A 16590-nucleotide genomic window follows, 5' to 3' on the forward strand; every position below is an offset into this window, starting at 1 on the left:
CTTTGTGCTATGGGCTCTAAGGTTTAGGGGTGAAAAAGTCAATACTTTCTAATGAGTTTGCTTCGAGTTTGGAAGTAACTGGTTAAGCTTGGGGTGGGAGGAAATCAAGAGACAAATTATCTTAGTGATGTTTCAAAGCATATGGGTGTGTGGTGGGGGCTCAGATCCGAATTCTCCAAGGAAACAGTGGGACTGGTGACCTTGGCTGGACTGTAAGGCAAGCGTGAAGTGTGTAATAGGAGCGAAGCATTGGCCGAGAGGCTAACCCCTTGTCAGTAGATCTCAGGACACGGGCTCCTTCATCTCCTAACTCTCTGTTCTCCGTAAGATGTGAGGCAAGATGTGCTCCGCGACAAGGAGGTCAAGTAAAGTCTTTTGGAAAAGGAGTTTTTCTTTTTCTTTTAGTAGTCTCTTTTCAGCAGGGAAGCTAGAATAGGGAATACTCAGAATACTCGGTGTGGGGGTACTGAGAAGAGAACAGGGTTCATATACCCTGGAGGGATGGCCTTTTTAAAAAAAAATTTTTGAATCTCTTTCTCATTATGAAGGTTTCATTGTTGTAAACAGGATTTAGAGGATTTTTCAGGTTCTACTATTCATGTCTATAGGGCAAAAATCCTGGGCAGCAACTTCAGAATCAACATGGTCCCCCCAGGGGTTTCCACAGAAGCCCGCAGCAGCAGGACTCAAATGACTTCACTAACCTCTACAAAGGTGCACAACTCAGATCTGAGGATGTCAAAGGCACAAGAACCATCACCACCTACCACCGGGGGGAAATGGTTCAGGAGAGACGTCTGGAAAAGGTCCTGAGCTTGGTGCGGAATAAGTTCAGTTTCAAAGCCCAGTAGAGGTTGGAAATGGGATCTGAAGTTTGGCTGTGAGGCCAGGGCAGGTGGCGGCTGCTTTCATCAGGTGGCCATAGAGTTTTAGTTGTCAGCTGAGGAGAGCAAGGGCAGGAATGGTGGATGGCTTTCTGGGCGGATGGCACAGAGAGAGATACCAGAGTGATACAGAGCTTGTTCGCTCAGCCCTCGGCATTCAAGGGTCCGATGCATTTGTTAGAAGCAGAGATTGTAAGTCAAAAGCAGGAGGAGGGCAGTTTAGGAAGGAAGGTGTCAGGAAGTGCCAAGGAGGGGGACAGAGGGCTAGACAGATGTAGGCTCATCAGTGGTGATGAGTATTGCAGAAGACAGGGCCGAAGGCTGATGACCGGGGATGTGCCTGATGGGTTTTGCTAACAGGGCCCTGGTTACCTTGGAGGTTTAGGAGAGCCGTGTGGGTGTGAGGCAGACTGCAGGGGATTAAAAAAAAACTGTGGAAGAAAAGGAAAAAGAGGAACCAGGCTCCAGTTTCTGTTCTGGTATCTGCCTGCCTGCCTCTGATTTTGTAACAGATAGCCCTTGTGGAAAAACTTGCTTGAAGGACTTAAAGGGGACTTGGGTGGAGGGATGTGGTATTGACAACATTAAGTCAGCCATAAGGAGCGGAGGCCAAGCCATTAGCCAAAGGAGGTCATAGATACGATACCCATAGTCAGAATGGGAAAGCGGGGGTGGAAGATTTGCATAAGGAAATTTGTTTGGAGCAAATTAAATGACATTAGAAAGCACAAACAACACTGGAAGAAGAAACTGGATGCCGACCTGCACCCTGCCTCGGCCTTGCAGGCATCTTGAAGCTCTGTAACTGGATAGCCCGGAAAAGACTTGGTGTATCCTAGATGGGCCAACTTGGGCAACTACCTTTGGTAGGCCAATTTCCTGGTCTGGAAAAATGGCAATAGGAATATTAAAAGAAAAGATAATACATGTAAAATGCTTGGTGTTAGCAAGGATCTTATTAATGTATTTAAATCACTTCATTCGGGCATGATTGTCATGCAGACAGCTGTAACTATTCAATGTGTGTAACTTCAGGTTATACACCTGTACAGTCACCCCTGTCACCATCTCCAAAGCAAGCTTCCCTTTCTTCTTCCCTCCCCCTCCCTCCCTCCCTCCCTCCCTCCCTCCCTCCCTCCCTCCCTCCCTCCATCCCTCCCTCCCTCCCTCCCCCCTTTCTTCTGTGCTAAGAACCCTCTTAGCAAAATTGTAAGTATTGCAATGCAATATTTTTAATTACAGACATTATGCTATAAAGCAGATCTCAACAATGATTCTTAAATGTCTTGAAATATTTGGGTCACCCAAGATTTAAGTTAAAATGAATCATCTGCCCCACCTCTGTTCCTTATGTGACCTTGGGAAATTGTCTTAATCTTTTGTGCTGCATTTGTTTGTTTGTTTGGAGAGGGCGAGCATCTTAGATTACTAGAAAAGATCACGAAGGTGAGAGAGTACTGGACTTGTGTGCCCACCAGTAACGACTCTTTTTCTGTCCCACCAGCTAGCTCCCAAGTAACGACACAGAGACTTATCAATTATGAAAGCTTGGCCTATAGCTTAGGCTTGTCACTAGCTCTTATAACTTAATTAACCCACTTAATATTAATCTACATCTTATTACGTGGCATCACCTCTCTTCCGTCTTGTACCTCCTATTTCTTCTCTGTTTCTCCTGAGGTCTCCCATGTACCTAGATTATCTCCTATTTCCTCTCTCTGTCGGAAGGCCTGCCTGTGCCTCCTGCTTAGCTATTGGCCATTCAACTCTCTATTTAACCAATCACAGCAATACAATCTTCACACGGTGTACAAACAGCCCCCAACACCCACCAGTTATGTGTCTCTTGTGGTTTCTTACTGTGCTATTATAAGTTGCAGAATATCAGTGTGGATATTCTGCCAGAGGGAGGGTTCTTAACCACCTGCAAAGCCACCATTCCTTCTGCTCCCCTCTCCTGCTCAGCAGGTCACACTATTTCCCATGGTGACCTAAGAACAGAGGTGGATTTTTAATAGCCCAGGGAGTTTACAGAAAATTAAAGCCATCCGTTGGTATTGGTAATGACACTCTCTTTTGGGAGACAGCTAACATCATGTGCTGGGCGTTGGCTCAGCTGCACCAGCTATTCCAAACTTTGCTCTAAGGAGCTGTGTTGTTGGGAATGTCCCCACCCCCACACTGTACTCAAGACTCTGCCCTATATTCCTGTGCCTAAAGCAACTGGCATTCTTACACTGTGCGTCTTCAGTGGGGCCCAGGAATCTGTCTATTCCTTTGACAGCTGTCACATAAATGAGTCCTGTTCTGCAGAACTTGCTCGTAACTGGGATACGCAGGTAGAAGCATGAAGGGCACTTCAAATTCTGCCACTCATGGTTGGTAGTCCAATCTCAGAGGGCAGGATTGGCCCTTCAGTGAACCAAATCATCATGCTATTTGAGATACGGCTGGCTGTCTTCCATGATAGCAGTTTCTAAGGATCGGTATGTTTTCCTCAAGTCCTGACCTGCCATGCTCAGGTGGTAAAAGGTTTTCAAACCAATCTTCTCTGGTCGTAAAGCCAATAATGATAGCGCTTCTTGCATTAGCCGGCATTTCCCCTTCCCACACCTACCCAGGTAAATGAAAGACTAGATAAGAGGCCGGAAGATAAGGGGACAAAGTGTGAGAAATGTTTATTGAGAAGGAAATGGAACATGTCCTCTTTCACGAGTTAACAGCACAGTGTGGTAAGTGGCTGGTTTACAAGGGTGAACCCAGTGAATTTGGGGACAGCTCTGCCAACTCTAGTGTCACTAATGAGAGCCACCTGATAAGGGGGCTAGACCCATTTACTCCTAAATAAAATAGTCGTTCAACTTCATTTAGATTTATGTCCTATAAAGAATACCGACATTTGTACTTCCAATTTCAGAGTCATGGGCCACTGTGATGTTTAGTCGGTAACTTAGTGTCATTTTCTTGTAGCTTTCAGGTGCAGGTGGCCGACACTGAGCATTCATTTACCCCCCTGCTATCTTTGGCACAATTTCTGACTTCGTAAATATAAAAGCACAGGTTTAAGGTGGCTAATGATACTACAGAAAACACTGTTGATAAGAATCTATCTCCATGTTAAGTACAAGTTTTTGTTGAGCTTTATTTACAAGATGGGGGCAGAAGTGTAGACTTTTAATAAGCTATCTTCAGACATGAGCAGGAGAAAGACAGCAGAGGATTCGAAGTAGCAAGGCCAAGATTCTCCAAACGATTCTTTCTGAAGGAGGAGGCAGAAGGAAATGAAGCGTTTTCCCTGAACCACTGGTACCAGTAGCTCATGGCCTGGGTTTATTCTGTAAGAATACATATAGAGTTGGCCATGATGGCACATACTTTTCAGCCCCATACTAGGGAGGCAGAGGCAGGAGAATCTGTATGAGTTGGGCCAACCTAATCTACATCGTGAGTTCCATGACAGCTAGTCCTATGTAGAAAGACCCTCTCTCTCAAAAAAAAAAAAAAACCAAACAGTAATATATATGCAATGTGAAATGTGTGTGTGTGTATGTGTGTGTGTGTGTGTGCAACATGACTTATTCCATTTAGGCAGCCCATTTTGAAATGCAACTTGGTGGTGACTTGCCAATGTTGTTTCTGCACTAGTGGGCAGAGAGAACCAAGGGTAGTGAAGTAGCAGCCTTGTGAAGTGGGCCTGAGTGTACTTGAAGCCTTCTGTTTGGATCTGGGCATATCCAGCCTTTGGGAGAGCTGCCTTTGTCAATGCATTTATTCAATGCCTACAGGGGGCGCCTCCCCTGGAGGGAGCTTGAACCTGGAAGTTGTAAATGATGGGCTGTGCCACCATAGAGTTTCACCACAATACATTTCTGTTTTAGGGCTGAAACCCAGTAACCCAACAGCTTGAGTTCTCATCCTAGAGCTCTTGACAACCTTCTGGTGAACTCCGAAGTACACCTCAGCTGGAATTGCAGGCTTTGTTTGCTTGGTTGGTGGATTGGTTTTTTTGAGACAGAGTTTCTCTGCGTAACATTCCTGGTAGTCCTCGAACTCTCTTTGTGGGCCAGGCTGGTCTTGAACTCACAGAGATCCGCTTGTCTCTGTTTCCCGAGTGCTGGGATTAAAGGTGTGCACCCATGCTGCCTGGCTTGGAATTGCAGTTTTGATTCAAGTACAAGGAGAGCATCATATTTCACATTGATAGTTCCTTACTGATCTCTGTCTTGCGAATTATATGAAAATAATAAATATACACACATATACATATAGTTCTATGCCGAACACTGGCTAGACAGCTGCCAGCATCCCAATACAGTACATGGAATAAAAACCCTCTCCCTTCCCCTAAACCCCACAACTATCTTAAAACTATTATTGCAGAACTATGCTGATCCTTTTTTTTTTTTAAAGAGTAGGTTGAGAGTGGCTGAAGATGAGGTCAAAATGGAGAATTTGGCACTTTAACACGGTGGGGCTGTTGAGATGCATCGTAATCTATAAAAAGAGAGACGGCAGAGGAAGTCACGCCAATAGAAAGTCTGAGTAAAAATTTGTAGCCAATAATAATATTGTTTAAAAACCCCCAAACACTGGTCTATGCATGAGAAAGCAATTTCTCTCCCACGTCCATTACCTAGTGCCAACAGCTAACTCTTCCATATACGTCCACACTTGGTTTTATAGAATTAGAAAATCCAGATAACACAGTTTTCTTCATTTCCCTTCATTCTACCCCACCCCCAATTCCCAAACCCAGAGAACAAAGGCTCTAACGCCAAATATAGAAAATAATCTGGAGGTCTGTTTATCAAACTAAATGTACAGTTGATTCTTAGTGTTTCTCTCATTCCTCAGTGTTGGAGTTTGCTAAGAGATGGCTCCCGTGGAGTTGTCTGTCCTCATCCCAGCCATCTGGAGCCTCTAGAACTGTGAGGTCTGAGTGAATGAGATGGTGTCGGATTTGTCCACTGCAAAGCCGCCATTGACATAGGACTTCTTGGTATCTGAGTCTTCACTGTCGAGGATTGCGGGTTCCAAGGCGAAGGGGTTTACGATGTTGACTTCAGATGAAACATCCATCTGCTCTAGCTCCTTCTTGGAGAGCTTCTCCACGATGCCAGTTCCAAATGCGTCACCCAGAACATTCACCATCGTCCTGAACCGGTCCCTGGCAAAGAGACAGGAGAGTCAGAATGGGCCCAGAGTTCATCTTCCTTCACTGATGTATGGAGAAAGAAAAGGTTCTGATGAGTTCAGTTAAGATTTAAGTTAATGCAGAATGCTGTCCTCCTGGCTGGCCAAATGCCTCACTGGCCTGGGGGCAGAAGTGGTTCCCAAAGGAACAGAAGTAGAAAATGGGCTCTACTTGGACCATGCTCCCAGACAGTAGCAATGACCTCTCAGTTTCCAGAAATTCCCTCCTTTCTTCCCAAATAAGAATGGGGTCTCCAGAGATACATGGAGGACACCAAGGATGACTCAGAACTCAGTAAGGCTTCGAGCTCTGCCTTCTGTTTTATGGCTTCCCTTGGTATCATGCACTGGAAATATGGGCTCTCTCTTGACTAAGGTGAGGGAATCCAAATATTTGGTTGGGGTGTATGGTATCAAATAAGTGAGCCTCAGGTGGTATACTCCTATCTTTACCAAATAAGGTCACTCCATGAACAACCCGGCAAAGACATGGAAGAACATGGCATCCAAAATATATAAGCCAGTCCAGAAACAGATTCCTCTTGGATACACCCTCTTTTTGTCTTAATCCCTGATAGACCAGAGAAGAGGCCAGTAGCAGGACAGCCTATAGTGAAGGCCTACAGAGGGAGTGCCCATTTTGATACTGAGTATCTGGTATAAGGACTGTGACCATGGGCACACTCATGAGGTGACACCGTGAGAACAGTGACTGTATCCTTAGAAGGATGCCCTTCTAAGAGGCACAGTGCCACAGACTACTGGCCCAGCGTCCTTAGATCCTGTAGTTTGGAGCTTCCCCTTATCCTGGTAGTGAGAGTCACTGACTCTAGGAAAAGCCAAGGTTCAAGTCAGCCTGGTTTCTTCCTTTACCTGAGATGCCCATTTCTGTGCCGTGGTCACAGCTTCCAGGCCAGGCACAAGCTTGGAACCTCCACAGCATGACTGCTTCCCTTTCTCCAATCTTAGCTGCTGTAAAACTCTACAACCCTGGTCGCTCTCTATTCTGAAACAAGGTTCTATGGAGCTATATACTACTTACTCAGATGGCCAGCGGCAGAGCCACACCTTGGTACCGGGAAGTCGATGTATTGAAAATAAAGCCAGAGACCAGGCTGCTCCACTTTCAATTTTGGGCATCAAGGAGGCATATCCTCATACAGATATTCCGTGGATGGGGTATGTGTGCATGAGACAGGAGAGAGCTGTCTGGGCCTAAGTGGTTTGACTCATTGCCATCATAATAAAACTTTCCCTATGTTGAGCCTGTACTGAACTGCCAGGCATACCTCTAGACAATTGGCTCATATGAACCCATTTTGGTTTCTACAACAAGCCTCTGAGGTAGGCATAACTTTTCTCATAAATAATTCAGTTGGGCCTCAGAGGGGTTAAGGATCATGCTCAAGATCCCAAACCTAGTAAGATACCCGATGAGGATTTAAACAGAGGCATATGCTAAATCTTTGCTCTTGTCACCAGCCCAGAGGACTCCAAGATACCAGGACAGGTGCAGGGATTTTGAAGCAGCTGGTGCTGTGTTTACGAAGGTAACTTGAGGCTGGATACAGGATACATGGGATGGCAATGGGGCCTCGCCCAGCTCCTTCACTATATTGTCTCGTATTTAAGCGTGCCCCCTAACCTCAAGTGTCACCACACACACCATGAACTGATGGAGCTCACTGGCTTTTGAGAACCCCCGCTGAAGTGATGAAGAGTTAAGTTTAAGCATGTTATCCGATGGTTTCACCAAAAGGAAATGAAAGCCGCGACAGATGGCTCATTAGGCAATGTCAGGAGAAAAGCAGGGCGCAACAAAGCGTTTGCCTGGCTAGGAAGCCGCCGGCCCAACCAGCGGAGGCAGGGGTATTCAGTCCAACTCACAGGAGCCAGTCCACAGCGATGATGAGGGTGACATCCTCAGCAGGCAGGCCTACCGCACTCAGCACGATCACCATGGTCACCATGCCAGCTTGGGGCACGCCAGCAGCTCCAATGCTGGCAGCGGTGGCTGTGATACTGTAGCCAAAACACAATGGCAGGAAAGGGTTAGATCTCTCTTTCTCCCAGCAAGGCCTCAAGCCCGAAACAGGCTCCGTGGCTGTTACTGTTCTGTTCCTATAGTGGACAGCTAACACTTGTTTGTTAACCAGTTCCGACTTGTGTGTATCTATTTATCTGCCTACAATCCATCCATCCATCATATATATATATATATAATATTATATATATATTACACAACACATACATACATATATATCACATGATGGGAGCTGCTGGGGCTTCAGAGGAGCAGGATGTCATGGCAGCAGGAGAGCATTTGTCAGATCATCCTAAAGCAAGGAAGTACAGAATCACAGCCAGTGACATCAAAACTGCGGCAGACTTGCTCAGGATAGTCGGAATTTACCTACAGGAGCTTTTGTGCAAGGCTTTATCTACCTATCCAGTGCCCCCATCCTAAGCGCCAGATTCCTCTCACTGGTGGCCTTCCTCCTTCAGTCTCTGCTGTTTGATCATTTACAGAACCTTCAGTATGTGCCAGGGTCTTCTGCTACCTGGAAAGGTGAGAAGAGGGACCCTGGAGTATCTGATGGTCAAGGATGCCTGAGGTGACGGCAGAGGATAGAGCCGTGGTTAAGCAGCTTTTATGTAATTTTCCGATACCACAAGACTCTTGCCTTCTCCAAGAACACCTATTCGGGGCATTGAATTGAGACACTGTGTGACTCCATCCAAGGCACAAGCGTTCCTGAAGACATTCCAGCAGATGCACTTTGTGCAAAACGAGAACTCTGGACTCCAGGGTAGGTAGCCGGAGGAGCTTCATTACCATGTATCGGACAAGCTCCCCCTTGAGCACACAGAATAAGGCACAGGGATTTTTTTCTCCTGGCAGTGTGCAGTCTCTCACCAGCAGTATGTTTATTTTAATTGGGCCATTCTGGAGAAATGAAGGCCCACAGGGCTCCGAAAGGACTTTGAACTGAATGAGCAGGTGGGGACTCCCACAGTGGTTTCTGGAACTGTGACCTCACCCTCAGGCTAAAGTGCCACTCCCGGACGTGGGTGGGCTGAAAGGCAAAGGTGCAGAAACTGATGATCTTCAACTAGCTGAAGCCTGGATCTAGCGGCAAATGCAGATCCCTCTGGGTCCCAAAGGTCTCCGAACTCTCAGAAAACAGATTCTGCTGCCCGTTCATCTGCCTGGTACTGTGTTCTAGAGGCTGCTCACGGGTCAAATGCCAGCCAGGATTCTTACCCAGCATGTGTCCCTTTAGTGGTTATGGCTACCGGTTTACAGTGACTTAAAGAGTTCGAGAGCTGTATCAACATCTCTACAAGTTTTAGGCTTATATCATCCATCAGGGCTCTCCTTCCTAAGTCCTCTTTGGAAAATCCAACTTTATTTCAATGCTGGTTGAAAAACAATTAAACAATGCATCAGTGAATTTTTTTTGTCAGAATAGATAAGTGCCCAGGCTCATTGATCCCCATTGGGAGCCTCAACACATCATGGTTAGCCATGCCCTTACAAGCTTGAAGCTGGGCTTCAGAATCCATTCAGCCTGCCCTTGAGTCTTGACCTTGCTCACAAAACTTCTGTCATTTGACGGACTTTGGTGTGACCTTCAGAACACTATATCTTCAGATAAGGGGAAATATATGAAGACCTATTCATCTGCTCCGACATATCCTGCCTCAGCAAAAGGCTTTCCAGCTTCTGACATACAAGGTTCTCTCCTAGCATCCAGGTGCAGTGGGATTGGTGCTGGGCTGTGACGTAGTGTGGACACAGGTTTCGGTGTTAGACACATCTGGCTACGTTCTTGGGTCTGTCAATTTATGATGAGTGTTTTCTTCGGCCAGGGGTTTCTCTGAATCTCAACTCCTTGCCTGGATTTGGGAGGTTGGATGTCTGCAGGGCTTTTATGTAGACGAAGCTCTGTAATGATCAGGATGGTACCTGGGCAGCGAACTGAAAATATTTTTGCTTTTCTGCTAGGATCAGTACACATGACATTCTGAGTGCAGCAGCCGCTCCTCACAGCTGGTTGAGCATCCTGAGGGACCAGGAGTCCGGCAGCCGCCTGGTGGGCAGGCAGACAGCAAAGCGCTAGGTTGAATAAGGTGCTTTCCCATAAACATTTAAAATGACTGATTCCCTTCTCCCTCTTTAAGAAAAAGACTTGAAGTCTGTCCTGCAGGAAGGGACATCTGGTATTGACTTTTAAAAAAAGGGAGGGGCTCTGATGGTGGGAACCAGTCAGCTTTTCTTTCTTTGTCTGAATTACCCAATCCATGGCAACAGCCCAAACCAGCCAATCCTGAGGGAGAGAGGGAACTAATCCCACCCTCAAACATGTGAAAGTTTTGGCTCTGCTAGGAAAACTCAGATTCTGACTTCTGGATCCTCTCTCCTACTGGGGGAGCCTGTCTCTTTGTGTGCTTTGGTGCATGGTGTGCGTGCGTGCGTGCGTGCGTGCGTGCGTGCGTGCGTGCGTGTGTGTGTGTGTGTTTGCTTTCAATAAAGCCTGGCTGAGTGCTGAGACCTTGCTTGTCCTGTCTTTTTACCATTGAAACCAGCAGAGAAGATGACTCTGTTCCTGCAGCCCTCGTCAGCCTCACCACGATGACATCAATACCTATTCTGGAAATCCAATGGGCTAGTGGCTACAAAATGCTGCCCTAGGAAACAACAATGCCATTTCTACCACCTCCTCAGTATTCATTTGCCTCCAATTCTTTTTGGCATCAGACATTGAACCATTTCAGTCCTTAAAAATAAACTACTTGTCTCTAGGTTTCCACAATGATCCTGGCTTCCTCCCACCTCTCATTCTGTCCCCCCTCCCTCTCCTTTTCTCCCTCCTACCTACATCTATTAGAATTCTCTGAGACCTTGCCCTCAGTTTCCTCTTCTCTACAAAGTCTTCCTGAATAATGTCACCTATTCCTCACAGGTGGGGACTCACCGTGTAGCCATCAAGACCTCATAAACATCCTCTTGACATGTTTGAATAAATCGTAGGCAGTATTATTTCCTCCACTTACACATGAGAAGGCAGTACTCGGAGAACTCAGACAGCTTGCCCAGGGTTATGGTTATAAGTGTCACAGTGTTCCTGATTCAGACACCGACTCCTGGCTGGTCACCCACGGGTCCTATGGCCACTGGAAGTGGCTGACCCTGACTTTTGGTTTGTAGTTCAGATCTATATTCTCAAACATATCTACATTTTAAATTTAAAAAAATCTAATGTTTTAATTTTTTATTTTCATTTTGGTTTTATGAGACAGGGTTTCCCTGTATAGCTCTGGCTGTCCTAAAAGTTCCTCTGTAGACCAGGCTGGCCTCAAACTCAGAGATCCACCTGCCTCTGCCTCCTGAATGCTGGGATTAGAGTCAATACCACCACTGCCTGGTTTAATTAATTTTTATTATCATTGTGTGTGTGTTTGTTCATACACATGTGAATACAGGCATCTATGAAGGGCAGAGACACTGGATCTCCTAGAACTGAATTTCTAGCAGTTTTGAACTGCTAACTTCTTGGGTCCTCTGGAAGGGTAGTTCTCTTAACTACTGAGTTATCACTCCAGTCACCTAGAATTCTTTTTTATTTTTCATCATTTATTTATTTATTTGATTGATTTTTTGAGACAGGGTTTCTCTGTAGTTTTGGAGCCTGTCCTGAAACTAGCTCTTGCAGACCAGGCTGGTCTTGAACTCACAGAGATCCGCCTGCCTCTGCAGGGATTCAAGTGCTGGGATTAAAGGTGTGCACCACCACTGCCTGGCAAGCCCTAGAATTCTTAAAGGTATCCAAATTCAAGTTCAAACTACCCATCTCAGCCTTTTCCTGTCCCTTAGCCCGACTCCAAATGGTGGCCCTTTGGTAGACAAATTCAGCGGTGTGCCCAGTGTATGTCTTGATATAGGCTGTTTAGCAACTTGCTGATCTAGTTTGTGGTCCCTGCTCCCATCCAAGCTTCCCATCTACTACTAATTATCTCTTTAAAATGCAAATCTATTCATGATATGATAAACTGGCATACTAGATCCTCCACACAGGGCTCTTAGGGCCAAAGAATCTGGACTCTGATTAAGCTGTGAGATACTTCCGTTGTTCTGAGCTCTTGGCGCTTGTCCTTATTCCTCTTCCCGACCCTCTAGGAATCCTTTTGTTTTCTTCCCAGGTACAGTTGATCCTTTTCTTACTGGGACCATCCATGACCACCCGTCAATTTTCCATGAGAGTCCTACCACAGACCCATCGTTTATTTGAATATCTTCTAGCCCTCACCCGCCAGGGACTTCTGTTAGAACAGGAGCAGATACTTATTTAACCTTGCGTCTTGGGTGTCTAATCTGCGCCTGGCACTGTCGGGCACCTACTGGCCACACTAAACTGAACAGAGAGATGCTTCAGCTACCCAAATCCTGAAGCAGGACTCATGTGTCCCACGAGTGTACCCCTTGTCTTCAAGATGAAACTTATAAACCAACGGAACATCCCATATCCGGGTCCTTCTTGGTCTGTCTTCCCGGAGCCCGTTGACTTGAGGCAGTCCAAGGAGCAGTAATGCAAGTCAGAGTCAGACCATGCCTCACCTGATGGTGATGATTTGCCCAACGCTCAAGTCGAAGCCATTCATCTGTGCAATGAACACAGCCGCCACGGCCTCATAGAGCGCGGTGCCGTCCATGTTGATGGTGGCACCAACGGGCAGCACAAATCTTGTGATCCTCTTGTCCACCTTGTTCTTCTCCTCTGCACAGCGGAAAGTAACTGGTAGGGTTGCTGAACTGTGGGATCAAGGGAAAAGAATTTAGGTCCAAGAATGTCAGGCCTCAGTCCCTCCCCAAAAAGAATCCCTGTGTTCTAAAAAGTGAACCAAGAGCCCCAAAGCACGATGGTAATTTTAAAAAATTATTTTTATTTTTATGTGTATGGGTGTTTTGCCTAAATGCATATCTTTGTGTCCGGTGCCCTTGTAGGCCGGAAGAGGGTCTTGTAACTCCCGGAATTGGAGCTACAGATATCTGTGAGCCACTCTGTGGGTATTGGGACTTGAACCCAGGTCCTCTCCAGCCTTTATGCTGGTACTTTTGGCCAGTCCAGGAATCGGAAGGTGCTGTGCCTACCACTACCTCCAGTTACACCAGAATATTTTCTGGGTATCAGGCCACCGCAAAAGTGTAGGAAGTATTCAACAGGGTGGAGAAATGCATTCAAAGAGATGGACAGAGAATACAGGCGCCATCTCTCAAACCAGAAGCTGGAGTCATCTTCACCAAATGATAGAAGCTGGCGAAGGATCGTTTGGAGGCTTCTCCAAGACACTCTTCTACTTACCTGGAAGATATCATGAGTGCTGTCAGGAGAGCCTGCGACATGCCCAGCGCGAATCGGAAAGGGTTCTTCCGCACGATTATGAAATAGATCAGGGGCAGTACTACAATGCAGTGGATTGCAAGGCTGCAGACAAGAGAGATAAAGTCTTAGTGCCACTTCCTCAGACTTGAGCCTAGTTTTCAATCAGATTTTAAAATGATGACATCTTTAAACTTTCCTAAAGACCCAATAAGATGGGGATGCTGGTCGCGAAACCATGTCCCCATTCCACAGCTGGGGCTGTCAAGGCTCGATCAGCAAATGAGCCCCTTTGTCATAGTTGTCTGGGAATCATATAGCTGAATAGATTTCCAAGCTCACTGAGGGTCAAATCATCTCCATCTCTGTAATCGACAATTCCTGCTCGGTGTGCAACGATGTTCCTCTCTGCTGCCTTCCACAGAATTCATTCTCCCTTCTTTCTCTCCGTTTCTCTCTCTCTCCCCTATGGAATTTTTAAGCCCCTCCCTTAAATCTCAGGTAATCGTCCCTCCTGTCCACACCTTCCCTGGCTGAGCTGATCCTCCCTTCAAGGTCACATTTGTCCCCAACCTTACTACCTCATTATAGCTTTCATCACAGCCCACCCCATCCTGGGCTCTGGACTAGGCTTGGCAACCGTGTCTACCCTCTAAGAGGGAAGTCAGACTTGCAATAAAGAGAAACTTATACTTTAGGTCTGACCCTCATTTCTTTGCTATTCCTGCCTTCCCAAGGCGCCTCACATAAGAATCTACAGGTTAACCTAAATGGGGCTGACTAAACAAGACCCTCCAGCAGATGGTGTGAACATGTAAGAGGCAAGCTGGCAGTTCAGTTAGACAAGATCGAATCATAAGCAGTGATTACTACAAACAGGAACCTTGAGGGTCTGAGGAGAGAGTCCCCTTAGTCCAGAGAATCGTGAGATCTTAGCTATAATGTTTAGTTGTCCATTAGAAACATAAATAAAGCAAGAGACGAGAACTCAACAGAACCCCATTATGAAAGGACTTATTATGCCAGACCTTAGCCACATCACTGCGCATCCCACCTCGTGGTATTGTCTGTCTCAGCAGCTCCAGTGCAGGGCTGTAGAAGGTAGAAGCCCCACCTCTCTGATCTCTGTGGTCTAACAGTTCAACTCTGACCTTCCCACGGTAGGACCAGGCTGCTGCTGTCTGGCTGAAAAGCTATGTTTCTGGCACACTGGGTTACCAACCAATACCGTGTTGTGGGAACTCGTCACTGTAGCCAGGGTCTGAGAGGGAAGCTGATGGCTCAAGCTGGGGGTTTGAGCCCACGGAAAGCAAAGCAATGTCATTTGCTCATTCTCTTGCTCCACATTTCTCAGTAGGTAGGACCGTTCTGTCCTTGACAGGATGTTTAGGGGCACCATTCATAACCTATGGTATCTCTTCTGAAGGAGCCAACAGCTGCGTTGTGAGAAATAAAAAGGGACTCAACCCTGTCACCTTCCTATTTGTTTGATGGCTTCAGAAAGGTCTCAAACTAATAGACCTGATAACCCTGGTGACACAAATCACAGCAGCAGCTACCGGCCCAGCAAGAACATCAGAACCAAAACCAGTCCTCCATGCTCGAGATGGAATTTATTTAGGTCCTTCTAATTTCTTTCAGCCTTGGGTATGTGGGAGGCATTCTTTCCTGTTTGATTAGTTTACATTATAAAGGAAGAAGAGAGCAGGAACCAGCCCCAAGAGCCTAAATGAGTTCTTCGCTTGTTTTAAACCCAAACCAACAGCCACAATGCAAAGTCTGGTCCAAGCTGTTCTGCCAGGAGCTGGCAATTAGCACAGCACGATCCATCTACGAGACAGCTGTTAAAGGGCAACCTCGATGCTCCCTTAGCTCCAAACCCCATCTTTCCCCCCACACATGGGAGAAAAGTCATCTAACCAGCTACACCCTGGCCTTTTTACAGCAGCCCCGGTGCATCTGCAGAGAATTCTGTTTCTTCAGTCAGACGTACCCACTCAGGACAGTGGCCATGTAAAGGCCCAACTTGCGGAATATTTCCCAGTCTTCAACTTCAATGATCTTCCCAGCAATTAGGAACAAAATGCCAATGGGCATGTAACTAGAAAGCAAGCACAAGAAAGGCACAATTGAGTCTTCGGAGCGTTTCTCGGACAGGTTGCTGGTGATGGAAGAAGACTGCACGGGACTTCTCAGTGCGCATGCTCACGCCACTGAGGGTCCGGCAATGAGGAAGCCAAGCGTTCAGCTTCAAGCCAGCATGCACTGCTGTCCCCAGTGTCTGCATGCTCTCTTCATTCTGCTCACCCCCAAATGAAGGGCAGCCGGTAAGAAAGGGTACTACAAAAGCACATAAACAGTGCACACACGCCCTAGTGACGATCGTATCTGCTCATCGCATATGAGCGTCATCTCTCCAGCTATGATCGTCTTGCTTCTCAGATGTCATCAGTAGAGGCAATGGCAGCAGTAGTGATGTGACCACAATGGCTCCATGTGGAGCTCTAGCTAGCTAGGTCTTGTGCCTGGGAAGCTTCTTACTGGCATCATTCCCCTAGCCCTGGGGTAGGTTTTATTCACTTATCTAACAGGCAACGAAGCTGAGGTTTTAGTGGGATTAAGTGACTTCCTTGGAGGTTACCACCGGATATTTTGCTTTCACTTTCTACCATTTGGATTATAAAATGTTGAACCAATTCCACACAAGCTAGGGCAGGGAAGAGTGGCCCAGGAAAGCTGAACTTTGGGGCGTCTCAGAGACAGGACAGACAGGTGGTATCACTGGATGCTGGAAGACGGTTTTCTTGTACAGATGTGATACCCAAGCTAGCACACATATTATTATAAATGAATTTCATTTCTGCACAGGGCCTAAAAAGAAAAGCACCTTATTTTCCTACACTCCAGGAACTTTCTCAGATCCCTGACAGGAATACTGGGTAGCTCCAGACCTCTGAGGGAAGAGACAATGGCTGACAGACTTCCAGGGCTAGACCAATTCCCGAGGAAGGTGTGAAATTAGCTAATACGCCAATCTTGATCTTAAATGTCCGCCTTCTCTAGGAAGGGCGACTGAGGAATGGAAGCCTCTTCCTCCCAGCTCTGAGAAGGTGTTATCAGGGGAAGCAAAC

General features: G+C 46.5%; 1 protein-coding gene across 1 annotated transcript in view; it reads right to left on the reverse strand.

Moving 5' to 3' along the window:
• Window positions 1-3537: 3537 nt before the first annotated feature.
• Window positions 3538-16590, reverse strand: part of Slc1a1 (solute carrier family 1 member 1) — a 79088-nt gene continuing 66035 nt past the window's right edge. Inside the window, exons 8-12 of the mRNA XM_048438773.3 lie at window positions 15453-15560; window positions 13442-13564; window positions 12697-12891; window positions 7965-8099; window positions 3538-6051 (exon numbers count right to left, since the gene is read on the reverse strand). Of these exons, the coding sequence (XP_048294730.1) occupies window positions 5805-6051; window positions 7965-8099; window positions 12697-12891; window positions 13442-13564; window positions 15453-15560 (808 nt within the window). The 3' untranslated portion in view covers window positions 3538-5804. The remainder of the gene's footprint in view (window positions 6052-7964; window positions 8100-12696; window positions 12892-13441; window positions 13565-15452; window positions 15561-16590) is intronic.

This window comes from Myodes glareolus, chromosome 7 (assembly GCF_982192425.1).
Source record: "Myodes glareolus chromosome 7, mMyoGla1.1, whole genome shotgun sequence".
In the NCBI taxonomy this organism is placed as follows: Eukaryota; Metazoa; Chordata; class Mammalia; order Rodentia; family Cricetidae; genus Myodes; species Myodes glareolus.